Source organism: Tenrec ecaudatus, chromosome 3, assembly GCF_050624435.1.
Source record: "Tenrec ecaudatus isolate mTenEca1 chromosome 3, mTenEca1.hap1, whole genome shotgun sequence".
In the NCBI taxonomy this organism is placed as follows: Eukaryota; Metazoa; Chordata; class Mammalia; order Afrosoricida; family Tenrecidae; genus Tenrec; species Tenrec ecaudatus.
In genome coordinates, this window is record NC_134532.1 from 59,444,966 (window position 1) to 59,472,911 (window position 27,946).

The 27,946-nt window shown below is 40.2% G+C and overlaps 1 protein-coding gene across 1 annotated transcript in view; it reads left to right on the top strand.

Annotated features, from left to right (window-relative positions):
- The window catches only part of DCHS2 (dachsous cadherin-related 2), a 341,195-nt gene that overhangs the window by 172,952 nt on the left and 140,297 nt on the right, over positions 1 to 27,946 (top strand). Inside the window, exon 3 of the mRNA XM_075544792.1 lies at positions 18,064 to 18,295. Coding sequence (XP_075400907.1) covers positions 18,064 to 18,295 — 232 coding nt within the window. The remainder of the gene's footprint in view (positions 1 to 18,063; positions 18,296 to 27,946) is intronic.

Sequence of the window (27,946 nt, forward strand, 5' to 3'; positions counted from 1 at the left end):
CCCCGGCTTTGAGAACCAAAGACCTGATTGGTTCCAGGTTCGTTAAGGTGGTGTCATATGTTTCCTGTTGCATCATATCAACATACTGCGCTTTCACAAAGGTTGAAAAACATTGATAGTCCAATTATATTTTTCCTTTTGTATTGATTATCAGGAATTCTTCTAAAAAGAATATTGTCACATTACACATTTAATTACTCTAGAATATAATCTATTTTGAGAGAGAAGGAAATTCTTGATTATTTGTCTCCACTTTCTTTACCAGGTTTAGAATAGGGAATGGTTTCCTTTATCATCGCCAAAGGTGTCCAATGATATTTTTCTTACTGTGGTTACAAATTTCTGGATTTTAATATATTTGGTGTGTTTCAATAGGTTGATAATCTTGTCTTTTCTGATATTCAAGTAAACCCCACTTTCATCAATGGGGCATATTCAATTTGCCTAACATGCCCTCCTTTTTCTGAGAAAACTTCTTATTGGTGAATAAAACCATTATATAAAAGTATGCAAATCATAAGTGCGCAGCTCAATGAGCAAACCTATAGAGACATCACCAGATGAAGAAATATTAGCAGCACCCCATAAACCCTTTGCTACTTTCTGGCTGGGGTTATCATACTGGCTCTCCACCACCCTTTAAATTCAACCATTGTTTCACTTCTAAGACTAGAAATTAGTTTCCACAGCTTTTAAATTTCAGTGAATGGAATAGTAGATGCTTCTTTCTAGTTCCTTTTTTGTTGCTGTTCCAACTTACAGAGCCCCCACAACAAACTGAAATACTGCCTAATTGTTATATTTGAGCCCATTGTTGCACCACTGAGTCAGTCCATGGCCTTGAGGGGCTTCCTCTATTTTGCTGGTCCTTTATTTTACCAAGAATCATGTCCTTCTCCAGAAATTCGTCTCTCCTGATAAAGTGTCCAAAGTACACGAGATAAAGTTTCACCGCTGTCACTTCCCAGGAGAATTCTGGCTGCATTTCTTTCAGGATGGGTTTGCTTGTTCTGGTGACAGTCCAAGTTCTTTCCGGTATTCTTCACCAACACCATGATCTGCATCAATTAAATTCATGAATTCTTCTTCAGTCTTCCTTACGCATTGATTTTAACAAGCAAGTGAGGTCATTGAAAACACCAAAGCTTGAGTCAGGCACACCTTAGTCTTGTGCAGCAAATTTGACAAATTCAGTATGTCATTTGATTTATTGGACCACCGCTTCCAAGGGTGCTGATTGTGGATCAAAGTAAAACGAAAGTATTGGTCAATTCCATCTGCTCTCTGTTTGTCATGAGGTTGTCTATTGGCCCAGTTGTGAGGATTTTGTTTCTCTTTACTTTGAGTTGCAATTCATACTGAAGGCCTTTGCTTCCCATCAGCAAGTGCTTCAAGTCTTCCTATCTTTCTACAAGCAAAGCTGTGTCATCTACACATTATTAAGTCTTCCTCTAATCCTGAGGGTGCATTCTTCTTCCTAGAGTCTAGCTTCCCAAAATATTTACTAACCATACAGGTTGAATAAGTTCAATAAAAGGATACAGGTCTGACACAACTCTTTCCTGATTTAAAACCCATGATCTGTGAACAGGTTCCATGGACAAAGTGAATGTTCCAGAATTCACATACTTTTCGATGTTATTCATAGTTTATGTTCCACACAGGTGAATGATTTTCATAACCAATAAAATAGAAGTGAACATCTTTCTGGTATTCTCTTCTTTCAGTAGAAATTCCTCTCAAATCAGCAATGATATCCCTCACTCAAATTCTGTTCTGAATCTGGGTTGAATGTTGACAGTTCCTTCTTGGTATATTACTTCAGCCATTTATGAATTATTTTCACTAAATTTTACTTGAATGTAATATTTAAAATATTGTTCTATAACTTGCACATTATGCTTGGTCAGCTTTCTTTGGAATGGACACAAATATGGATCACTTCCGGTTGCTGGGCCAGATAACTGTCTTCCAAATTTATTAGCATAAACTAGTGAGAGTTTCAGGGATGCACCAACTTACTGAAACATATTAATTAGTATTCCAAAATTCCTGGAGTCTCATTTTATGCTAACATTTTCAATGCAGCTTGAGTTTCTTCCTCAATTAGTACGAGCAGTCCTTAATTATGTGCTACCACCTGAATGATTCAATGTTATCCAATTCTTTTTGTTGAAGTGATTCTGTGTATTCTTTCCACCTTCTTTTGATACTTCCTCCTGAGTTAATTCCAACTCATAACAATATAGGAAGCATCAAAAGAAGATGGATGGGAAGCAACAAGTCCACATGGAAGAACACACCAGCCTGTGTGATCGAGGGGTCCCGAAGGGATCCGTTACCAGGCATCAAAGAACAAAATATAATATCATTGGCTGCACACCTCCATGATAGGATCACTGAAGACAAATGGGTGCATAAGCAAATGTGGTGAAGAAAGCTGATGGCGCCCGGCTATCCAAAGATACAGTGTCTGGGGTCTTAAAGGCTTGAAGGTGAACAAGCGGCCATCTAGCTCAGAAGCAAAGAAGCCCACATGGAAGAAGCACACCAGCCAGTGCGATCACAAGGTGCCAAAGGGACCAGGTATAAGGCATCATGCAAAAAAAAAGATATATGTGTATATATATATATACATATACATATATATATATATATATATATATATATACCATATTGAATGAAGGGGGAAGAGCAGAGTGGAGACCCAAGGCCCAAGTGTCGGCCACTGGAGATCCCCTCATAGAGGGGTTTAGGAGAGGAGATGGGTCAGTAAGGGTGCGAGGTAGTTCCGATGAAGAACACGGGTTTCCCCCAGATCCTGGATGCTTCCTCCCCCCAACTACCATGATCCTAATTCTACCTTGCAGGACTGGATAGGGCAGAGGTTGTACACTGGTGCATACGGGGGCTGGAGGCACAGGGAATCCACGGTGAATGATACCGTCAGGACCAAGGGTGTGAGGGGCGATGCTGGGAGAGTGCAGGGTGAGTGGGTTGGAAGGGGGGAACTGATTACAAGGATCCACATGTGACCTCCTCCCTGGGAGATGGACGGCAGAGAAGAGGGGGGAAGGGAGACTCCGGATAGGGCAAGATATGACAAAATAACAATGTATAAATTGCCAGGGGCACATGAGGGAGGGGAGAGCAGGGAGGGAGGGAAAAAAAAAGAGGACCTGATGCATAGGGCTTAGGTGGAGAGCAGATGCTTTGAGAATGATTGGGGCAGGGAATGTGTGGATGTGCTTGATACAATTGATGTATGTATATGTATGGATTGTGATAAGAGTTCTATGAGTCCCTAATAAAATACAAAAAATGAAAAGGAAAAAAAAGAAAATGATCATAAGAATAAACAAAAAATAGGTTATAATGTGAATAAAAGATGATTTTCTGATTTATGAAAAAAAAGAAGATGGATGGGATACACAGAAGCACTTTACAAAAAAGAACAGGTTCCCATTCCACCAGGTCAGGAACAGCATATGGAAAAAATGGGTGGCATTGAAGAAAGACATCCAAGGTTCACTAGTGTATTGGTGAGAAAGAAAGAAGGGTCCATGAATTGACAGCAGACTGATTAAGATGTTTTTACAAGCTGACACAGCACTAGAAGTGCTCACTAGACTATGCCAAGAAATTTGGAAGACAGCTACCAGGCCAGGCAACTAGAAGAGATACATATTTGTGTCTACTGCAAAGAAAGATGACCTAACAGAAATTTAGAATTCAGAAATTATTCATTAATATCACTGATATCATTAACATAAGTAAGATTTGATGAGGACAATTTAAAAAATGGTTGCAGCAGTGGGTTGACAGGGAACTACTAAATATTCAAACTTGATTTCAGAGAGAACATAGAATGATATCATTGCAGAGGTCAGATGGATCTTGGCGGAAAGCAGAATATACCAAAGATATTTACCCATGTTTAATTGACTATGTATATGCAAAAGGTATATGTCTGTGAGGGTCAAATAAACTATGGACAACATTGTAAAGGATCGGATTTCCAGAACATTTCATTTTCCTCTGTGAAATATGAACATAGTTTAAGAAGCAGATTCAAACAGAACAAGAGGGCATGGGGTCTTAAAGGTGTGAAGTAAAACAAGTGGCCATTTAGCAGGGAAGCAAACAAGCCCACATGGAAGAAGAATACAAGTCTGTGTGATCCCAAGGTGTTCACGTGATCAGGTATTGGAAGATCAAAACCAAACAATTATATTTATGTGTAGGAAAGGGGTCTGAGTGGAGATGCAGAGCCCATCTGTGGGCACTTGGACATTCCCTCAGAAGGATCACAAGGAAGAGCCTATTCATCCAAGGTGCAATATGGTACCGACAAAACACACAACATTCCTCTAGTTCTTTAATGTTACCTCCCCCACTATCATGACCCCAGTTCTAGACTGGAATATGTACACTGGTACAGATAAGTGCTCTCAACACACATATTCCAGGACAGAAAAAAAAAACACCTCAGAAACAATAATAGGAGTAGCAATACCATGAGGGTACAGAAAGGGTAAGGGGGGAAGAAATCAATGGGGAAATTGATAGCAATGATGGATGCATAACTCCAACCCTACCCACTCTGAGGGGTACAAATAACAGAAATGTGGGTGAAGGGATCCAGTGGAAAGTCTAAGATATGAAATATATATATATATATATAAAGGGTTCATGAGGGCAGGAGGGTAGGGGTGGAATGAATAAAAGAGGAGCTGATATCAAAGGCTCAAGTAGAAAGACAACGTATTGAAAATGGTGATGGCAACATATGTGCCAGTTCACTTGATATAATTGATTTATGGATTGTTATAATATCTGAAAGAGACCCTAATCAAGTGACTTAAAAATAATAAAATAACCTATTATGTTGGGCAAAAAGAAAATAAAATCAGGAAGGCTGTGTGTCTGGATTGCATACCTTCACTGTATTTATGTAATCTATGTGCTGAGCAACTAATCTGAGATACTGGACTACACGAAGAACCTGGCATGAGGATTAGAAGACTCATGAACAACCTTCACTGTGCAGATGACACAACCTCACTTGATGGAACACAAGGTGACTCTCTTGAGGATGCCCAAACTGCCATTCTGACCGTGTGCATCTCAAGTAGGGCAGAGTTCTATAGGGGAGGGTGAGAGAGGTGACAATATTGTCTTCAGATGTGTGTGTATTCATCAAGATGGAGGATATGTCAAAAAGAATAGCTTCGTATTTTGATATTTTATTTAATGAAATTTACATTATGTTGTAGCAATAATTTTTGACTTCCCCTCATATGCATACATCTCTTTGGAGGCAATTTATACCTTTGATCTATTCATCTATTTTTGAGTTAACGGCATGCTTTCTTTTATATTATCTTTGTAATAGAGCATGATAACATGTTTTTTTTTGCTGTTTTTGTCTTGGCTCTCTCAAAAGTTCCTTGGTTTTTCTGATGAATTATATTTAAGAATTACCGTATCCAATTTTCCGTGCATTTTAACACTCAAATTTATTTTTGAGATTTTACTCTTTTCTTATTAGCTAAATATTTTTCCTTTGTGTGGATGAACACTGCTCACACCTGTCTAATGTTTGTTATTTCAAATTAGTGGGCATGAGTTATTGGGAAAAATGAGTTTAAATTATATTTATTACAAGTAAGCATATAGAAAGCAGCATGAAAATAAAGTGAGAATATTTCCACTGTTTTCTCAGTATCTATTTGGTTACAGCTTCATACACACCTGAATATGTGGTTTTAGTAATCTCAGTTTTTATGCCAGAAAAAAAATTGTAGAAAACAGAAACAGGAGTAAAGAGGGCAATATGATTCAAGTCTGTGTGGTTATTTAAAACTTGGCATGTGCACACACAGTACCCCAGGCTTCAGAAATGTATTCTTAATAGTTGTTAAAACAATCTTAAAAGGTCATTTTAGAATCAAATAACCAGTTTAAATCCAATACCACTGTGGTAGTCAACCATCTGTTTCTAATTAGCTGCATTCACAAGCTCTTGAGAAAGTGTTCATAGAAATTATCTGAACACAAATAAGATAATTTGATGCCAGCAATGTTTTACCGCCAGAGAGAAGTAGTGCATTGATTAGTAGCATTGGCACTGGAATAGAAAATCAACTCAGATAGTTAATTTAAACCTCCTTGCTGACTTATTTCTGTTGCCATATTGAACCTACTTCACAGACATACTGTATGAAGCATGCCTTCTTTTCCTTTCAGCTTGCCAGTCTCTATTCCATCATTCAAGCCCATCTTTAACCACACCATTCTTCCATGAAGCTTTCCCAGCCTGAGCAGCAGTTGCCATTTTCTGGAAGAGCTCTGGGTTAGGCCAGATTGACTTGAGAAACACGTCCAGAGACACTTATATGTACGTGTAAGAGAGAATTTTATATCAAGAAGTAAATATGTATCAATAAATATCCCAGCCCAGTCCAGATCAAGTCCATAAGTTTGGTATTAGCCCATATGTCCAATATCAGCCCATGAATTTCTCTTCAGACTGACACAGCACATACAAGGATACCAAATGAAGGAAGATCACAGGTCAGTGGATGAAAATTTCCGTAGGTCCAGTAGCATTGGAAGATTCTCTAGGCCTCTGACTGCCATCAGCATGACTCCATGTGCCATGTCAACAGGAATGTGTAGCAAAAAGAAAGAGGGCGGGTGGAGTTCCCAGAATCCTCATGAGAAGGCCATGCCCACACAGAGGCATCATGGGCTATGACCTGATTGACAGGCTAGATTCCACCCCTTCACTCATAATAACCTCAAGTTGGCACAAGGTTATTTAACTACAGCAGACCACCCCTTGTCAATTTGACTCTTTAAAAAAAAAACATTTTATTAGGGGCTCATACAACTCTTATCACAATCCATACATATACATACATCAATTGTATAAAGCACATCTGTACATTCTTTGTCCTAATCACTCTCAAAGCATTTGCTCTCCACTTAAGCCCTTTTGACTCTTTTATACAACTCTTTGGCCATAGCCATACATAATTTTTAAAACAAAGACAATAGTAAAGTTATATTTGTGCCTAACAGGATGAAACTAAAATACATATAGTTAAAAAGATGCCAGCCTCATTTAAACATAATACTCTATAAATGAACACCACAAAAATATTTTATACTTAACAAGTACATTTATGTGAACACCTATACCATAATCCTATAATCCTATCAACATATTACCCCCCCTGTGAAAGTTTGTAAGCCAGCCACTTCATGCCTTCATCCTCCCGGTTTTGGGTATCCACTTTCTATACTGCGCACTGACATCAACCCAGTGCTCTGAGGAGACAACCATCATATTCTTTGATGTGAAGACTCTTCATTCCAGTTGGGTGCTTGTGAGTCCACAAGCAAAGTCAATTCAGGACAGGTCATCCATAAAGTCAGTAGCAACATGCACCAATTCACAGGCTGAAAGATTTTTTCTTCATCTGGTTGGGTTCTAGTCAACTCAATGTGAGCTGCCTCATTTAGCCGCATCAGGGTGCCCATTGGTCATGGACCATGGGTGCCATCACTAATTCTAAAGAACCCAGCCCCCTTGTTGTAGCTCATGAACTTCGGACCAGCCAGCCTGCTCTCATCTTTTCCTTTAGTCCCTGTGAACTAGGTCCACAGGTGTCAGTGGCCAGACTCAACTTGTTTCTTTATTGCTGTGTTTCTCCACCTTCCACTCAACAGTGGATCCAGGTGGTCACCTAGCAAGCATTTCAGGCTGCCCACAGGCTCCCTTTAACATTCAGTCCTAGAGAGGAGAGTTCCCAGCTTTAGGCACCCCCCAAAAGTTATCTTTTCAGAGTTTTCTTTGCAGGCGTGCCCTAACCCATTTAGAGATTCAAATGAATGGCTGAAGACAGTGATCTTGCAAACTGTTTATTTTCATCTTTCCTTGTAATCATTTCTATCAATCATTGTATCAATAGCAATAGGCAGAAGAAATCAGTATAAACCTTGTAGAGTCAAATCCTAAACTCAATTCTTAAAAGTCAAATTCCGTTCTTATCTAAACTATCCCATTCATATGCAAAATGACCCTAGGCCTCTGGCTGCATCAAGCCAGGGCAGGCCTTCTGTCAGCCATTGTGATCTCTCTCAGCCAGTTTCACCAAGCTGCTGGTCTTAGAGGAGCTGTTCAAGGGGCATTTCCAACCCCTAGCTTAAAGTTTATATTTATCACATTCATTTTTGCCATTTGAGACAGGATTAACCAAAGACAATTTCCATGCATTAAAACTTTCACTTTGCATGTTCTTTCTAGAAAAAAAATTGAATAAACTGCATGGCCATATCTGACCTCTTGCGAGATTCAGAAGAAAAACTACCATCAGGCAGAGGTCAAACAAATATCTAGTCTCCATCTTCAGATTTGTTTCTGTAGTACCCCGCTCCTGGTACCATAATGTAAAACATAAAACATCCAGCCCAGACCAGGTCAAGTCCATTCATTTGAGATTTAGTGATGGATCACAAGAAGGGGGTCACTGTAGAAGTGACGCCATTGAGAAGGTTTGTGGAGTTGGGACCCTGAGCAGGAAAGAGATATGCTTTTGATACAAACAAGGATATCTCTAGCAAGACAATAGAAAAGAAGACAAAGAATGCAAGTTGCTATAACGTGTGGTTTATTATCCAAAATAAATTGATGATCCAATATCTCGAATAAAGTTTCACTATGCTGCATCCCAAGGAATATCCTGGCTGTATTTCCTCCAAGATATATTTGTTTGTTTTACTGCCAGCTTACAGTATATCATTCTTTACCAACATCATCATTTAAAGGCATCAATTGTTCAATTTCCTTATTCATTGTCCAGTTTTCTCCCCATTCTATTGGGGGCTCGTGCAATGCTTCTCACAATCCATACATCCATCCATTGTGTCAAGCACCTTTGTACATTTGTTGCCATCATCATCCTCAAAACATTTGCTTTCTACTTGAGCTCTTGGTATCGGCTCCTCATTTTCCCCCTCTTCCTCATGAACCCTTGATAATTTAGAAATTGCTATTATTTTGCCGTATCTTACACTTGCTAATGTCTCCCTTCACCCTATTTTCTGTTGTCTGTCCCCCAGAGAGGAAGTTATATGTAGATCCTTGTAATTTGTTCCCCCTTTCCCTCCCTCCACCCTCCTGGTATCGCCACTCTCACCACTGGTCCTGAGTGGTTCATCTGTCCTGGATTCCCTGTGTTTTCAGTTGCTATCTGTACCAGTGTATATCTTCTGGTCTAGCCAGATTTGTAAGGTAGAATTGGGATCATGATAGTGGGGAGGGGAGGAAGCATTTAAGAACTAGCAGAAAGTTGTATGTTTCATTGTTGCCCCACTGCACCCTGACTGGCTTGTCTCCTCCCGCTACCCTTCTGTCAGGGGATGTCCAGTGTCTACAGATGGGCTTTGGGACCCCACCTCCCCTCTTCCCTTCATTCACAATGACATGATTTTTTCCCCCTTGATGCCTGATGCCTGGTCCCTTCCACACCTCATGCTCACACAGGCGGTGTGCTTCTTCCACGTGGGCTTTGTTAAAAGCAAACGTTTTTTTGATGTCTGTGCCTCTTTAGTGATTTTATTCCTTCTCTTTCTTCACATGGAATTGCCATGGAAACAAAAACCACCTTAATAGCAGGTCGATGTACAATACTGGCCTTTAGCTCATCACTTTTCAACCTTTCTTTTCTCTGTTCTTCCCTCCTGTGTCTCCAGTTAAACTGATTTCATCAGCATGATCACTCTTTTGCCGTAGTCAGGGATCATTTTTATAAATTTTCATTTTTTGTTCAGACTCAGTGAATTTGAAATTATTCTCTGAACACTGTTCCTCTTGGCTTTCATACTATCGTAGTTTACTGTTTGTTTTTCTGGTTGTTTGCTTTCTTTTTTATATACTGAACCCTTATTTCTTAATACCATTGCTCAGTGAATTAGAAAATACAGGCTAGAAAATACTGAAAAGAAGAGCACAGCCCTCAAGTGTTGAGAGACGTACAGGTTACATATGAGCATGAATCAGTGGCTATGTGTTGGCCTATGGCCTGCAAGGTCAGCAGTTGAAAACTCCCCACACTTATGTGAAAGAAGGCAGGACTTTCTATTGCAGTCAAGAACGACAATCTTGGAAACTCATAGGGTTAGTCATGTTCTTCTCTCCAGGAGGGTCACTAGGAGTCAGGGTCGACTCGATGGCAGTGCATTTGATATTTTCTGGCATTCTTTTTCTTTCCATATTTCTTCGGAGAATCCTTAGGCAAAAATGGCGAGAGAGTGGAAAATGACCAATAGGAAAATAGCAGCAGGAACATTTCCCCATCTGCTGATTTCATTGGTTACCTTCCTATCTCTCAGGATGGTATGTTTTCAAACTTATAGATTTCTCAGGTGATTCCCACCTTCATAGCGTGTTGTCAGTGCACTGGAAATAAGATAGATTAGTTAGTAAACTCTTACCATAATTCAAAATTTTAAAATGATGGTTACATGAACCAGAGTTACCTGGTGAGAGAAAAAGGATGGGAATGGGACAAATTTCAGATATGTTTATGCCTGGAAGTTATGGAATGTTTTATTGTCTCATAAAAATATTGTCAATCATAGTGGCTTAAAAATAACAACCTTTCTCTCACACAGTTCCTGAGATCAGGCCTGTGGAAGAGGCATGGCTGGGTGGTTCTGTGTCAGTCTGTCCGGCTGCCTTGCCAGAACAGTCTGGGAGCTGCACAGAAGCTTAGTTACATTGCTTTGGAAGTGAGTTTTCTGAGGCCAAGATAAAATGAACTTAGAACAGTCTATCCTATATTATAAGAGGGTCTGGTCTCCCAATATGCTTTGTCCAAAGAGGCTTCTGTGGTCAAGAAAGACTGAGACATGCCGTAACTCATCTTCTTCCGTGAATTCATGTACAAAAGGCTCTTTGGGAAGTACTTGTGTTGGGCTGCTACTACAAGGCAAGCAGTTAAAACCTCCCAGCCCCTCTGCATGAGGCTTTCCAGCCTTAGAAACCACAGACCGGATGCTCAGGAGTCCGAATATGCTTGATGGCAGTAGGGGATGGGTTGGGTCAAACTGCAGGGCAGCACCTATTATTTATTAATTAATAAAAAAGATATAAAATGAATAATTTATTGATAATAAAGGTCCACTATCTTTTACTTATAGTTGTGAAATCCAAAAGTTGCCCAAAGGAAAAATTTTATAATTTCATTTAGTGAGAAACTTGACCTGAAAGGATAGTGTTACCAGCAGACTAGTGGTCTGGCATGCCCATCCCTGTTTTAGCCAGTGATTCAATAAAAACTAAGTTTATTTCTGCAAGTCTGACAGAAGGAACCAGTGGTATTACTACCTTTAAACTGTTTTAGTCAATGAGCTTTATACTTTAAACCATATGACAGAGCAGAGGGTTTTTTATTTATTTGTTTTGTTGTTTGACAAGGACTACAGGGAGAGATTAGCAGGTTTTCATAATGATAGCAGGTTACAATTGATATTCTGAGAAGATAGGTTTCACAATGATTATTAGGAAATTATCTATACCTCCATTTCTTCAGGGCCCATTAGATCACTATCCTCTGAACTTCATGTTCCTTTGTTTATCTAAATTGGGGGATGCATCCATGCTTGGCGTTATCCTGAGGCTTCTGAATGGGAATGCTTCCTGTCTGGCTACTTACTTTAATGGCCTTGCTAGTGTAGCATCCTTCCTGAGTCAGGACATACCTACTGATCAAGTTTAAAAGGAATTTTTACTGTAAGAGAAGATCCTGTTATATTTTGTATTTTAAGCAAATCAAATATTAAACTCTTCTATTCCTAGTATCTTAGTTAATAGCAGGTAAACTCTTTCATCTCTATCAATAGGAAGCTATTCAAGTTCTTAATAGGTTTTCTCTCTAAGTGAGCCTATTTATACCTTTTATTGCTGAATATTAAGTGTTCAATTACTGATTGCTGCCTGTGGTAGTTACATAATCTGATGTCAACTTGAGGGTATTAAGAGTGAAAGGGTGGAGTTTAGCCTGTCAATCGGATCACAGCATGATGACCTCATTTGGAGAGCTAAGGAGATCTGGAGGCCAGATCAACTCTCTCTATGCTTCATCTTCCTACTGAGAAACCACATGGAGCTATGCTGGTGGAGCTAGAGCGCTGGAGTTGGAGAAGACACGTGAAGACCCACACCAATGCTGGGATGCTTCCACTGCCACTGGATCTATAAGACTTTCCACTCACTGGCCTGTGATCTTCCTGCTTTCGGTGTCATTGCATGTGCTGCATGAGTCTAAAGAAGAATTGGTAGACTGATATCAGGCTAATATCGAACTTATAGACTTGACCTGGATGGGGCTGGGCTGTTTTCTTAATATATAATTGGTGTTTTATATAAAGATCTTTCTTATACACATATGAGTGTCTCTAGATTTGTTTCTGTAGTCAACCCAGACTAACAAACTGCTCCAAACCCAACTAGGTGCATGCACATGATTAAATTTCTAAAATCTAAAAATGATAGGATTCTTACACAAATCTGAAGTATTTAGGATAAGGGACTTCAAAGATCTTGTGTTTTTGGTGATTAACCAGTACAAATACTTCCATATGTTTTACCACGGATTCCAACAGCAAGCCTATTAGACCAATAGATAGTAACCATGCTTTGCAGATCAGATAGCTCAGACTCTGGGACCACCTAATCTCTATAGGGTACAGGACAGGACATGTGGAGAGCCAGTCATGAACCCAGGACACCAGAATCCAGATAGATCATGTGCTACAAATGTCTCAAATTGTTTGAAAGCAGGGACCCTGTCTTTAAAGCTAAGCCACTGTAAACAAAGTAAACATTATTTCCAATACCAATGCCTTAATGGGACAGTGGACTTTACACTAGAGCAATACTCTGAAGAGTCTGATTAAAGTCACCGCTGGCTTGAGACACATGAATCCTTGTTTCAATCGAGGATCTGGTGTTTACAGCCTTGGGTGGGTCCCAAAGCCGCTTCATGCGTTGCTTTTCTAATCTGTAACAAGAGGAGAAACAAACAAAAAATAATTACAATGAAGGAGGAAATACATGCGAAGCACACCTAACACACATTCATCAATCACTATTATAAAAGCCAAGCACCCCTATTTGCGAGACTCCGTGTATACAAATGGATTTACACAAAAGAAAGACAGGTAATCTACGATGCTTCTCTTGTAAAAAGATTCGTGATTCCGTGACAGTAGGGTTTCTGCTTTGTCCTTTGGAGAGTTCTTTTACTGTTGGTTACATTGCCATGGATTTCAGGGATCTTGGGTCCCTATAAGGTGGGAATTAGTGTATTTATTTATTTGGTTGGTTGAGGTGTCGATGTGAGTTAGTTGTTGGGATGCTAACTGCAAGATTGGTGGTTCAAGCCCACCAACTGATCAGCAGGTATAAGATGAGGCTGTCTACTCCTGTGAAGATGTACAGTTCCACTCAGACATATAGAGATGCTTTGAGTTGGAATTAACTCAATGGCAGTGGATTTGGTGGTTGTGGGTTTTGTATCTTTAGCTGCAGTTCCCTCTTACTCCACTTCACCAGGAAGGAAACCTATGCATTATTTAGATGTGCTGTCAGTCTGTACTTTAAGCAGATACATCTGACAAAACTTCCATTGTTTACATCATAATCACAACTGACCCCCATTTATCTCACTATAATTTGTAACTGGCATGGTCCTAGCATGTCGATTCCACTTTGTCACCTATAAGATGGCTCTAACTCATGCAACATTATGGCTAACAGAGGAAAACATTTCCTAGTCCTGGCTGAAGGTCTGGGAAAATAGGGAGTTTATTAAATCCATGGTTGTAGTTACTGTGTCTCTCCCAGTCCTACAGCCAACCATATCCTGTCTTGTGGCCCACAGGGTTTCCATGGGCTGCTTTTCAGAGGTATATAAGTGGGGCTGCCCCCCAAAAATGGAAAATAGCTCTACTGGGTGGAGCTTTTATAGTACGGGTTTTCCCCAGCTAGGTTAGCACTGAGCAACTCAAGCAAGTGCACACAGCGGCATTCCCTGGGAAGGTTCTCTCTAGTCACAGTGAATTGTTTCTTAAAAGCAGTTTCACTCAAACCTCATTTTTGGTGATGACCAATTTAAGAAAACTGTGTGCAGCTGTGAAATTTTGTTTCTTGCTCAGTAAAACTGCCGCAGAAACTGTTGTGACGTTGAGCACAGATTACAAGTTCAGCGCTATGGGGAAAACTCAAGTGTACCGATGGTTTTCTAATTTCAAAAAAGGTGAAATGTCGACTGATAACAAACCTCATTCTGGATGTCTGTCAACTACGTGAACAGACAAAAATGTTGATGAAGTTCATATGCTTCTGCTCCAAGATGGACATGAGATCACTAAAGATATAGGAAATTATCTGGATGATCTTGGAGCTCAGTTCAGCGAATTTCAAAGGAAGACTTGGAAATGAGAAGGGTCACTGTGAAATGCGTGCCTCCGGTTCTGACTGATGAGCAAAAAGAGCAATGAGTGGAAACATGCTGTGCTTTGAAAGAACAGCTCTAAAGTAGCCCAGACTGTCCCCAAGGTCATTACTCATGATGAGACCTGGTGCTATTCTTAGGACTCTGAAAGCAGACATTAATCAAGTCAAGGGAGGATGCCATCATCCCCTTGCCAAAAAAAAAAAAAAAAAAAGCTCATCAAGTGAAATCAAAGATTAAGAGGATGCTCCTTTGTTTTTTTTGATGTGAAGGGGATAGTGCATTTGGAGTTCTTTCCACCATGGCAGACTAGTAATCAAGCTTTCTATTTAAGATTTGCATAACATTGCATGACAAAAAAAAGGCCTGATTTGAGGCAGAAGGGGCACTTGTTTTGCCACCACGATAGCACCTGCTCACGTAGCCATTTCAGGGTGTCAATTTTGGGCAAAAGACAGCATGCTTCTCTTTCCCCATGCACCTTATGCACCTGACCTCACTCTGTGTGACTTCTTTCTGTTTCCATGAATGAAGAAGGACATGAAAGGGCAGCAATTTGATGACACAGAAGAGGTGAAGAAAAAATAAGGGAGGTCTCTCAGCCTCCTAAACAGAAGAGTTTGAAAAATATTTCCAAGAATGTAATCATAGATTTGACAAGTGTATTAAGTGTCCTTAAGGGAGAGTACATTGAAGATCCTAAGGTTGGTGTGTAAAAAAAAATTTAAATACATAAGTTAAAAAATCCGTTTTGGGGGGTACCCCCTCCTTTATCTCCAGGCCTTTTTATCTACTCTTAGTCTGGGAGCTCAGCTGAAACCTATCTCCATGGTTGACCTTACTGGTATCTGAAGCACCGGTGTGTAGCTTCCAGTATCATAGCAGCAACGAAGCCACCACAGTATGGCAAATTTAGGGATGGTGGTTAATTCAACTTACAATATGGAAAAGTGCCCTGTTACTAAAGATGTAGCCCTTAATTCTTTTTCTTTAGCCCTTAAAGCCTGAGGTGGAGCCTTCTACGCTCATGGAAATTCACAGTCTCAGAAACAGACAGGAGTAGTTCTGCCCTGTCTTATTAAGTGGCTCTGCCTTGGAATCAGCTCAAAGGCAGTGACTTTGAGTTAGAAAGCCTGGGGTATGTGGGACCCCAGAGAATGAAAGCTCTTTTCCGGTTCATTGTTCAATTTATTCCGAGCTTTCTGCCCCCCCTCATCCCTAGCACATGTGTCCAGATCCCTGCCGAGCATCCCTCCCTTCATCTCTTGCCAAGCCTCCTTCCTTTGTCCTCTTTGCCCAATGTCTCCTGCTACCAGAAAAGCAAAGAAAAGGAGAAACAATGAGGAGGAGCGAGGAAAAGAGGAGAGTGAGGAAATGCCGGATGTTGCGACTTACCAAGGACTTGAGTGGAAGATGAAAGTGTCTAATACAGCAGATAGAAGTGGAAAATCGTGCCTTAAAGTAGGAACATATGTTTCACTCAAGGAGGGAAAAAGAAAACAAAGCCAAACACACCACAAAACTGCCGAAGGTTCCTTTCTGCTTTTATTTTATCTTTCCTTATTCTTGTTTTCAGGTGGTTGTAACACAAGACACACAATCTAGGATCTATTTCACATCACCTCAGGCATAGTGATACCTGATGACCTAAGACTTAAAATAATTCCGAGTGCCAAAGCCAGGGTGGTCACCAGTATTTTGGAGCAGTGCTTTCTCTGGTAAGGAGCTCTGGTGGTGCAACGGTGAAGTGCTCGGATAGTAACCAAAAGGGTGGCAGTTTGAAGCCGCCAGCAGTTCGGAGGCAGGAAAGATCTGCTCCCATGAATATTCCAACGACCAACCAAACGCATTGCCATTGAGGGCATTCGGCCTTAGAGCAATCCTGGAGGACAGAGTTGAACTTCCCATGTGAGTTTCGGAGACTGTAGCTGTACTAGACCAAAAAGGCCTCACTTTCTCCAGAGGGGGTTTCCAGTTTCTGGCCCTGCAGTTAGCAGAGCAATGCATAACCCACTATAACACCAGGGCTCTGTGCTGTAATGCTTGTAGCCTGGAAACCCTGTGGATGGAGTGTGGCTCTGTCCTACAGGGCCGCTGTGATTCAGAATCAACACGAGAGCACCCCGTGATAAGAACCTCGGTGGTGTAATGGTCAGCACCTGGCTGGTAAGCAACAGACAACCCTAACGATATGCTTGCCTAACGATGTTCACTGCCCTCGAGCCGATGCCTATTCATCGTGACCCTGTATAGAATAAGTTAGGACTGCCCTTGTGGGTTTCTGCGATTGTAATGCTTTATAGGAGGAGAAAGCCCTGTCTTTCTCCCTAGGGCTGCCTGGTGGTTTCAAACTGTTGACCTTGTGGTTAGCAGCCCCTCACTTAACCGCTATACTGCCATCTTATGAGACAGTTCTATTGTGTCAAGGAAGGTCTGTATGAATGGAAAATTGATTCAACAGCACCGCTCCCTTCACAGCAACTCCGTTTAGGCAGCCATCCACTTACAGAGCTGGTTATTACAAGAGTCCCTAGCTGCTCTTCCTCCGTCCTCATCCTGCCTTTCAGTCTGTTCGGAACACTGTTGCCAGGTCTACACTGTTCAATTCGGAGTCAAGATGAAGCTGCCTTTCTATTCATATCCATGAGCCATGGTGTACCACAAAAGTCTTTAGAATCTTCAATAACCTTTTTCTCACAACTGCGCCACCACTCCCCCCGAGACACACACAGCCCCCTCAACTCCTGTACTTCCTTTTGGTTCTCCAAACGGGCGTGGTGTGCTTCAGCTCAGGGATTATGCACTCCAGATAATTTAGCTGTCTCATATAAATCAATCTTCATTCACATGGTACTTCTTCATGAGGCCTTCACGGGTCCCCGAGGGGTGCAATTGACTCACACGCTTTGCTGCTTGCAAGAAGGCTTGAGTGTTGAGTCCAGCCAGATAAGCTTCAGAAGAAAACCCTGGTTATCTGCTTTTGGAAACTCTGTCATTAAAAAGTCTCTGGAGTACAGTTCTATTCAGGCACACACCGGTCCCCATAAGCCAGAGTTCGTGCATGGCAAGATAAATAGCATCCTCCCTTTTTCTTCAGCACTTACCAAGGTTCAGTTAAAAATTATCTTGACGATGAAAGTGTTGTTTTTTTTTAAACATTTTATTAGGGGCTCATACAACTCTTATTACAATCCATACCTATACATACATCAATTGTATAAAGCACATCTGTACATTCTTTGGAAAGTGTTTCTGAAAAAATATCAGGACAACTTTCCTTGAGCATCTTTGGCTTCAACTCTAAAATTATTGCTTTATAGGAGCTTTCAGTTGAAATTCTCATTAATGTTTAAAAATCGTGGCTGAAGTATAGATATCATGCTGTTACTCATAAGCTCATCTCAGGGATAATAGTAAAATGAATGACTATCTGCATATATACATACCAACTGTCTGTTCTAGGGCCCTTGCCAGTTATTCTGTATCCCAGCGCCAGCAGAGATTCATGTATAACCACTGCTAATTTCTCTTACAGGGTGGGCTAAGTGCCCAGGCTTTTGTTCGTGTGGAAGTGGAGGACGTGAATGATAACCGGCCTGTGTTTAACCCATCAGCCTATGTGACTAGCATCAGTGGGCAAACCCAGCCGGGCACTGAGATCATCAACACTCTTGCCACCGACAGAGATTCTGGGGTTTATGGAACGGTGGCTTATGAGCTCATTCCTGGAGACCAGTCGTCCCTTTTTGTCATTGACTCCACAACAGGTATGTCATCTTGAAATAATTTGCCTCTGAAGTTCAGTTTCTGCTTAACAGCCAGAAAATGAGGAAAAATTACCTCTTCAGTAGCCGGAGTAATTGCACTTCTCACTTCAGCTCCCAGAAGGCAGAATGGTGTCTTTGAAAGAGACGTGGTTTTGTAGGTAGACAGATCCAAGATCTCAGTGCCGGTTTTGTTTCCTGGTAGTGTTGTGACCTTTCTTGGCCTCAGTTTCCTTACCTTTAAAGTAGGCTTAATAGAACTTACATTGTACAGTTTTGAGAGGACACAGTTCAATAAATTATGAAAATTAGCTCTTCACCAACAGTGGCTAAAGGTGCCCTGTTGAGTCGGGCTGCTAATCAGTGTTAGTGTTTTAGAACCACCAGCCCCTGTGCAGACTGTCTCCTCACAGAAAGATTTATAGCCCCAGCAATCCAGAGGCAGTTATGTTCTGTCCTTTAGGATCTCTATGAGTCAGAATTGACTCGATGACAGTAAGTGAGTTTGTTTAAATAGCATTTATTTTGTAAATGTTCCTCTCCTTCTGTTTGTACAATCATGCCATCTAAGGGTGACCTAACCATCATTTCAGTGTTTTAATGGATCATATAGATGCCAAGAGAATCATCATTTTTTCCCTAGGTCTGGCATTCCCTTAGGCTCGCTGGACCTTCATTTCCTTGTTTTAAAAATGATGCTTTAAGCTCCTTTTAGCTCTGAAATGGTGACTGTATATCTGCTAAAGAATCCCAGGGGGCAAATTGAGGATCTTTAGTCTCAGTATTTTTAGAAGTTAACTTCTCCTTCTTGTTGGTTTATTACTAATAATGTGAAATAATTTTTTATAAGAACATATAAAATCTCAAGTATATAATATTATATTCAGTGTTTTTGAGATACTTAGATTCTTGTCTGGAAATGAGGCTGCAAAAATTGTTTAAAAATAATGACATTATAAACAGAAGCATCTTATGCTTCAGGGAGATGTTTGATAAAGTTGTCTGGTGAACCAGAGGCAGATAGCAAACATAGACATAAGAATGGATTTGGGGCTCACACTTAATCCTTACTCAATCTAAGAGCAATTAGTTCTTACAACATGGCCCTGCTTGATACTCTCCCTCAGGAAGACATCCTGGGTGACACAGCAAAAGGTGGTGAAAAAATTAGATGGTGCTCAGCTACCAGAAAGAATAGCATCTGGGGTCTTAAAGACTTGTTTTCAAACAAGCAGCCATCCAAGTGTGTCCTCAACCAAGGCCACATGGGAGAAGCACACCAACATCAGCCACTGAAGGATTGTAAATAAGAGCATCTAAATGCTAATGAGAGAATGGTAACAGGAGCTTGAATTGTGAAATTTTGGTTTGCAGAAGACTATGGTGACAGTAGAAGCGCCAAATGCATCTGCAGAATCTACACATGGAATGAGCTTCCGGTCATTTCCCTCTGACCATAATTGGGGGATGGAATAGCTAAGTTATCAGACAGAGAGTATTATAGAGACAATTAGAGTGGATTACAATAAAAATATGACTTGAGTGGTTGACACTGTGTCATTTGATGTCCCTTTTGATACCCCTGGAGCTTGATCTGGTTTTTAATATTTTCTTTTGTTTCATACTAGGGTTTATCTCTGTTGAATTTTGCTATTGTTGGTAGTCTTCTTGAGTCTGTTATGTGATTTTTTTATGCTTTTCAATATATGAAACCCAAGATGGGCAGTTTATAGAGACAATAACTAGATGAAGAGTTTCTGAGGTGGGTGAAAATAGAGGTTAGGGGACGATGGGGTACAGAAATCAAGGCGGAAAAGAAAGAAGAAAATATGTTGAAACTGATTGTGGCAGTGGTTATAGAACATTGGTTGATATAACTGAACAATTGAATGCTATCATGTCTGAATTTTTCCCCAATAAAATGTTTGGTTTTTTTTTTAATTTAATAGAGCTTTCATTTTTCCTTCCTCCAAAAGCACATGATCCTGGCAGTAGGCAGAATGAGTTTCTGTTGTGCTGATGAAAGCAATGCATTTGCTTTTGCCCGGGTACTATTCATTTTTTCCCTTTTATCTTTCATCTTTCCAACATCCTTTTCAATGATCATATTTATCTTAGTTACCTAGTGATGCTGTTAAAACAATACCACAATGTTGACTTTAACGAACACAATAGATTTTTTCACACTGTAAGATCTTTCAAGTCCAAATGCAAAGTGCTAGTTCTAGGAAAGTCCATCTCCCACTGTTGGCCCCCGTGTTTCCCTTTGACCATCTGTAAATCAGGCATCTTTGTAGATCTCCTGGTGTCTTGGCAGAGATCTTCTGTTAGGCCTAGGAGTTTCTCAGCACAGAGACCCCAGGTCTAAACGGTGCGTAACCCACTCCCAGCTCATCTTTCTTTATGTGGTAGGTCCTTCTCACCCCCTCTATAAAATGGTGCGACAGGCCACACCCCAAGGAAATTCCCCTTGTGTAGGATCTGAGCTTGGCCTGTTTGAGATTAAGGGTGTTCAACCCATTCTGAATCTTCTTATTGGTTTATCACACCAGATCACCCAACCCAAACCACACTGTTGTCAAGTCCTTGCTGACTCATACTGACCTCGTAGAACAGAGTAGAATGGCTCCCTTGGGTTTCAGAGCCTGTAATTCTTTCTAGGAGCAGAAAGCCTAATCTTTATCCCTTTGAATGACTAGCGATTTTGAACTGCAGACCTCGTGGTTAGCTCCTAGATCATATTACATCAGGCCATAATGGCCAAACTACTGAGAATCAGGGTCTGACCAAGTTGACACATGTTTTAAGGGGAAACAAATTAATCTGTGATGATATTCATTAGAGACAAACAACAATCTACACAGAAGACCCAATAATTTGTCTCATTAGTTAGTCACTCCTTTTAGGTTTGTTTGTTTATTTTTTAAAACTAATTGGAATCAGTCGAGAGTCCCGGTGGCTGCAACAATAGGCTCCATGTATGCAGACATAAGATCATTTGTGAAGATAGCCTAGGACCAGGCAGTGTTTCTTTCTGTTGAACGTAAGGTCACTAAGAATTGGAACTGACTCAATAGTACCTAACTACAACAACAACAACGAGGCTCAGCTCATGCCTAAAGAGTGTCCTTCATCTGAAGGCTATGTGATGGGTCATGGGCGAGGCCTCAACTGCTAAACCACTGAGAATCCTGGCCCAGCCAACTTGACATAAAACCCAACTACCATACACATTCCTATATAAATCTTCATTTTTCTTGCCTATGCACACGCTTGTACCTCACTTTATACCTATTTGCCTACACCATCAGTATGTGCTCAAACAACCATTTTTACTTTGGTTGTACCGTGTTTACATTCAATGCCATCTTTCCCAACACCAGTTGCTCCAGGGGAGGAAGATGGTGCTCTACTCCCATAAAGAGTTACAGTCTTGCAAACCTGCGGGGAAGTTCTACCCTGCCACACAAGGTTGCTCGTAGTCAGAAATGACTCAGTGGTGGTGAGATTTTTTTGGTGTCTCAACATCAAAAATAAGTCTCTAAGGTCTGAAGTACCTTTCTCCCATCTTCTCACTGGTAACCACTAGTGAACATTGGTCTCTCTTTATAGCTATTGTTAAAAAAATAGATTTTTTTACTTGTATTTTTTTTTACATTTTATTAGGGACTCATACAACTCTCATCACAATCCATACATATTCATACATCAATTTATAAAGCACATCTGTACATTTTGGTCCTAATCATTGATATATGATTGTATATCATACATTTCACTAGATCAGCCATATTAAAAAGAGTTGTATAATAATCACCACAGTCAGTTGTAGAATATGTTCTTTTTCTTGTTCTCATTGTTATCAGCTGCCCATTTCCCTCCAACCTGCCCTCCCGTGCACCCAAAAAACCATTAATCCGGTTCCTATCTCTACTGATTTCATATACTGGAAAATATAAAAAAATACCAGCGAATAAATAAATACGTACATAACAAAATAAACCAAAGACAAACCTCAATCACTAAGAAAGCAGAAAATATTCAAGCTTAGGACAAATTCAAAATGGGTCAAAAGGGAGAACAAATGATAATATTTTTAACCTAACTACATTTTACATAATTGAGTTTACAATACTCTCTCTCTGACAGCAAGACTATTGACATCCCTAGTTTATTATTGGGGGCAATTCACCAGACGTTTAATCCATGTGCAGACCTGCCGATGGGTTTTGGGCTTCCACTGTCATCCATAACCTCTGCAAACCAGGTGGTCACAATTTATGCTCTACTCCAATTCCCTCCTTTAGAGCTAGATTTTATTTTATAATTCTTTGGATCACAGGCTGATGTACTTCTTCCATGTGGACTTAGTTGACACCTCATTTAGATGGCTACTTTTGTATGACAAGCCTTTAAGACCCCAGACATTCTTCTTTTTGTTAGCTGGGCATCATAAGGTTTCTTCACAACACTTTGCTATAGTCCCCACATCTTCAGTGGTCTCTTCATGAGGGTGAACATTGAGCAGGGCCATGTCATAAGAACTCATTGTTCTTAGATTAGGTCTAGAAGTAAAAGCAAGCCCCAAACCCATTGACCTATCTATGGTTTGTATACATCTCTGGTTCACCTTACAGGCCTAATTATATTTATCTATTCTTATCTTCTTATAAAAGGAGGATCACATAATATTGTGTCACTAAGCATTATGCTCTCCAGGTCCACCTGTGTTATGTTTCACAGACACACCGTTGTCCTGTTCCGGTTGCATAGCATTTCATTTTATATATGTACAATGACTTATTTGCCCATTCATCTACTTTGGCTGTTTCCATTCACTTACTGTTTTGAATGAACGTACGTGTGCATTAGTTGATTGTGTCATTGTTTTAAGGTCGCTGTGGGGTCACTAAGGAGTCCTAGTGGCGTAGTATTTACAGGTTGGGCTGCTCATTGCAAGGTCAGCAGTTGGAAACCACCTACTGCTCCCTTGAGGAATACTAGTGGAACTGGACTGGTAGTGGCAACTTCCTACAGTTTCTCTTTGTTCTACAGTGTCTTGATTTCCTATTTATTTATACATGACAACTTAGTGGGGTAGAGAATTATTGGTTGGCAATTGTTTGCATTCAGTATTTTATATGTCATTCCATTTTCTCTTGCCCTCTAGAATTTTGAGGGAAAAATCCACCTTGTTTCTTATGAAAGCCCTTTGATATGTTATATTGGGCTTTTCTCTTGTAGCTTTTAGAATTCTCTCCTTGCGTGGTGTGCAACACTGTCTGCCCTAAAGATTCCCTATACCTACTGCCTTTCCATTTGCTTATGGTTCTAGGGTCCACCCATCAGGAGCTTTAGCAAATTCAACAACGCTCTCACAGTTACTAGGTCTCCCTTTGCTATCACCCATTTGTGCTACCTCTGAATTCTCATGGCTGTTCTGGGACACCTTAAAAAATGGAACTTCAGCTTAGATTGGCTCTTTCTCTGTTCCCTGACAGTTGGACTGACCAGCCATGCTCCAAGTGGCTGGGATGAATAGGTGCCCCAGATGGCAGGTTGGTGTAGGCTGGATAGTTGTGTTTGTTGTATAGGTTCTCCCAACATATGCCCCATCCATGTGCTTGTCGCCCCACACTTCTGGACTCAACTGAACTCTCTAAGAACTTAACTATTATGTGGAGTCCTGAGATCGCCATCTGTGTTTTTTGTGTGTTGTTTAGCGGGTCACTAACTGGGGGAGCTAATGGGATTGTCAAGTCTCTTAATCATTTTGTTCACCTCCTACACGGCAGTCTTTAGAAGGCAAATGTTTACTTGCTCAGAGCAATCCACTCATGTACCCTTTTCAACATTTCAAAGGTCAGAAAGAAAGAATTTTTTAGGAAATTAGTCTACTTATCTTGGCTTTTTCAAAATTAATCTTAACCAAGAACCTTAGCTGCCTGTCAGATCATCAATCCCCCTGGGGCGCAAGCATTCCCCAAAATATATAGGTCAGTTAGTAATCAGAGCATGGAATCTCAAACATTTAGCAGATTGCTTTTAAAAGACAGCAACTCACTTGTCATCCCTTTCCCCCGGTAGAATCTTGAAGAGTGAGCTGTACTGTATCCTGTTTTGAAAAGATCTCAGCCTTTATGGTCAACCACACACTTCCACACCTGGCACAGCGTATAAGGCAAATGCCATTGTTAATCAGGGAGAACACTTTATGTGGGCCATTATCTGGGGAAGTATCGCGGTCATTTTTTCTTAAGCAACGACCAAATCCGTAATGGAAATGGCCTCAGGCTATGATTGTTGGCTATTGTGATGCTGGTCCATGTACGATGAAGACATTGCTCAGTCTAACATTGCTTGGAATTTGGTTTTACTTAATTGCAACTCCTGTGAGAGATGTGGGGGTCTGGTAATGCTTTATTCTAACCTTTAGAAAGAAATTAAACAGCATCACGAATAACTATGGGGAACAGTTGCCTAATGAATTGTCAGGATGAGTTAGCAAGTTCCAAAAGTTCACTTACTGGTTAAATAGAACTCAGAACACATTTTCCACACAAATGCATAAAGGTCCCTGAGTGGTGTGTGCTCAATACTAACCAAAACAGTTAGTGGTTCAAATCCACTGAAGAAAGGTCTGAAAGTCTGCTTGTGTAAGATCATAATTATTTAAATGCCTAGTTTAAGGCAGTTCTACATTGATCTACTAGGTCACCATGAGTTGGAATCATTTTGATTTCTACAATGATTAATATGATGTGATACCATATAGACTGATCCATAAAGTAATATTGTTGGCTAATGTTTTCCTAAAGATGATTTTCTCTTAGTCTATTTGTATCATAACTAAGACTTATGGATTACAAAAGTAGGGCTTTCTACTTCGTGTGTGTGTAATGAGTAATATTTCTAGGACTCCAGGCCATGCATAAAACAGCTTTAACTACAGATGTTCTCAAACAGTAAAATGAGCATCAGTACAGAACTATGATTTTCTTTTTCTGAATCTGGTATTTGTTCAAAGCTGTTTTTCTGGCTTTCCTCATAAGTCCTGTCTCTACAGAAACAGCCAGTGTAAATGCTCTCAAGAAATTGCCTCCACCAATAAATATTTTTAAGACAATGAATAAATAACATGTAGCAACAATTGAAAATTGATTTCAATCTTTACTAGCTTCTTAAGACATGTCAGAGGGCTTTCTTTTGAATCCTCTTTTCCCATCCCAGCATAGTACCAGAAAAAACAAAACAGAACAAAACAAAACAAACCTCACAGCCACCAAGTCAGCCCCAGTCCACAGTAACACTACATAGGGTTTCCAAGACTGAAATTCCCTGGAAGGAGGATACGGCCTCCTCTTTCTCGTATAGAAGGGCTGGCTGCTGGGTTTGAATGGCCTGTCTTGTTATCATCAACGAACGCCTAAGCCACAGAACCTCCAGAGCACCTTTCACTGCATGGTAGGTGACCTTAATGGCTCACCCCACTTTCCCTTAAACTCTCCCAAACATACCCACGCCATCGTCAGTTTTCTTTTTCTTGTCTCCTCTTGCTTCTTCATTTACTCCTTCCCGTATTTCCCGTCCTATAGATGTGAGATTGCCTAGCCAGTCCCAGTCACTTTAAATTACCCGTTTCGACCTAAACTCTTTTGATCATAGAATAAGAGGAGACTGTTGATAAGGAGTGAGAAAATTATTCATTGTTACTTCTTCCCGAACGATCTTAAAATTCTTTGAGAGATTTGCTCACTGGTTTGTTTGACCATTCATTTTCATTCTTCCTGGATTAGACATACGGGTGCTCGGTGGTACAATAGACTAAGTGCTGGGCAGCTAACCAACAAGTTGGCCGCTGTAACTCACCACCCATTCTGCCTTTGTGAGAGAAAGATGAGCCTCCTATAAAGATTTCCAGTCTTAGAAATCCTATGGAATAGTTTTCCTCTGTCCTATAGGGTCTGTTAGGAGTTAGGACCCATTCAAGGGCAGTGGATATAGCAGAAAAACTATCTCGTGAGCTTGTATATTTTGTGTCATACGCTCATGTTTTCCTGAAGACAAATGCTTTTCCGCTTGTGCCATAACCAAGACCCATGGATTAAAAATAGAGCCTTTCAACTTATTGTACTCATCTGGCAGGGAAAATGTTTGGGAGAAAGCTGGAAGGGGTGTGGCTATGTCATGGTTGTTTTCTCTTGTGGGTTTATCTTCCTGTTCTGTTTCTGGTTTTCTACATTTGTCGTTGGGTCAAAGAATATTTCTTTTTCAATGTGTTTAGGCACCAGGAGGGAGAGATTGAATTGAGCCTTCATTTCTCTTATTCCCAGCGAGTTGAGTTGCTTTGATGTGGGCATACAGTAGACCACAGTGTTTTGAGTTTTAAGAGGAGGAAACACAATAAGGCACATTTATAAATAGCTTTTTCATGGATTTCTAATCCCATTTTATGAATTAGATGTTGTTTTTACTTCTTTGTTTAAAGCATTTTCTTTAGCAGCATAAAAAGTTGTTATTTAGCTTTTGCATTTGTCTTATTTATTTAGTATTTTTACACTGAAAGAAATATTACTCCTAACTCAGATTAGTTCTGGATGAGAAGTGGGTTTGAAGCATTTGTGTTAGTCATTCACTATTGTCTAACCATGCCTTTCACTAGAGCTGTTTGGCTATGTTTTTGCAGTTTTCCTCCCTTAAAAAAAGTTTAATGATATGAATAAAAAACAATATTATTTCTGAAAAGAAAGCAGCAACAAGGGCAAGTTTATCCATTTGATAAGTATCCCATATTCATTTCTTTTTTAGGTTCTTGGAATACAGCAATAAACCAAAACCATTTAGAAAAAACCTTGAATCCTTATTGTCACACGCTTGTGCAGCTAGTTTATTGTCTGCTCCACATTTAGCAGTGGTGTACAAAAATCTGAGTAACAACAGACATATAGTATTTGAAAAGGATAACCTGCATGAGTCAGACTGCTAGCCAAGGGTAGCTGCCCCTCTGGGCTTAGCTGTACTGTTCGGGGTGGTAGGTGTAAGGGTTTCGCCATGAGTTAGAATTGACACGATGGCAGGGAGTTTGGTTTGCTGACTTACAGATGGTGCATAGCAGGGACTCAGTCTTTGATCACTTCAAGGGCAGATTCTTTCCTAATGGATGTTTGATGCTCAGATTTCATACCATGCAGTGGTGCTCATAATTCTTCATGATTTTCACTTCCCTGCATTTCGAAAACGCTGATGTGTAATTAACACATTAATACCATTTCATGAGGGATGTGAACCTGCTCACATCAAATAAATGATGAATTCTTCTATTTGCAATACAGAGGATGAAATCAGCAAAGGCAACGTTCATGGGAAACAAACAAGCAAACAAACAAAAATGTTGGAGACTTTTCTCAGTTTTTTTAAGCTTTAAAAATTGTATTTATTTATAATTAATTGGGATTAACACACATGTCAAATCATTCTATAGCACAATCATATCCAGCAGAATTGTATATTTGCTACCACAATCACTTTCCAAACATTCCTTTTCTGTATGATCTCAGCTGTTTTCCAAGTAAACTACTGGTTTTCTTAGACATGGAAGGAGCTTTATAAATCTGTGAATTTAATGGTGTTGGAAACTGAAAGGGCTTCACTACT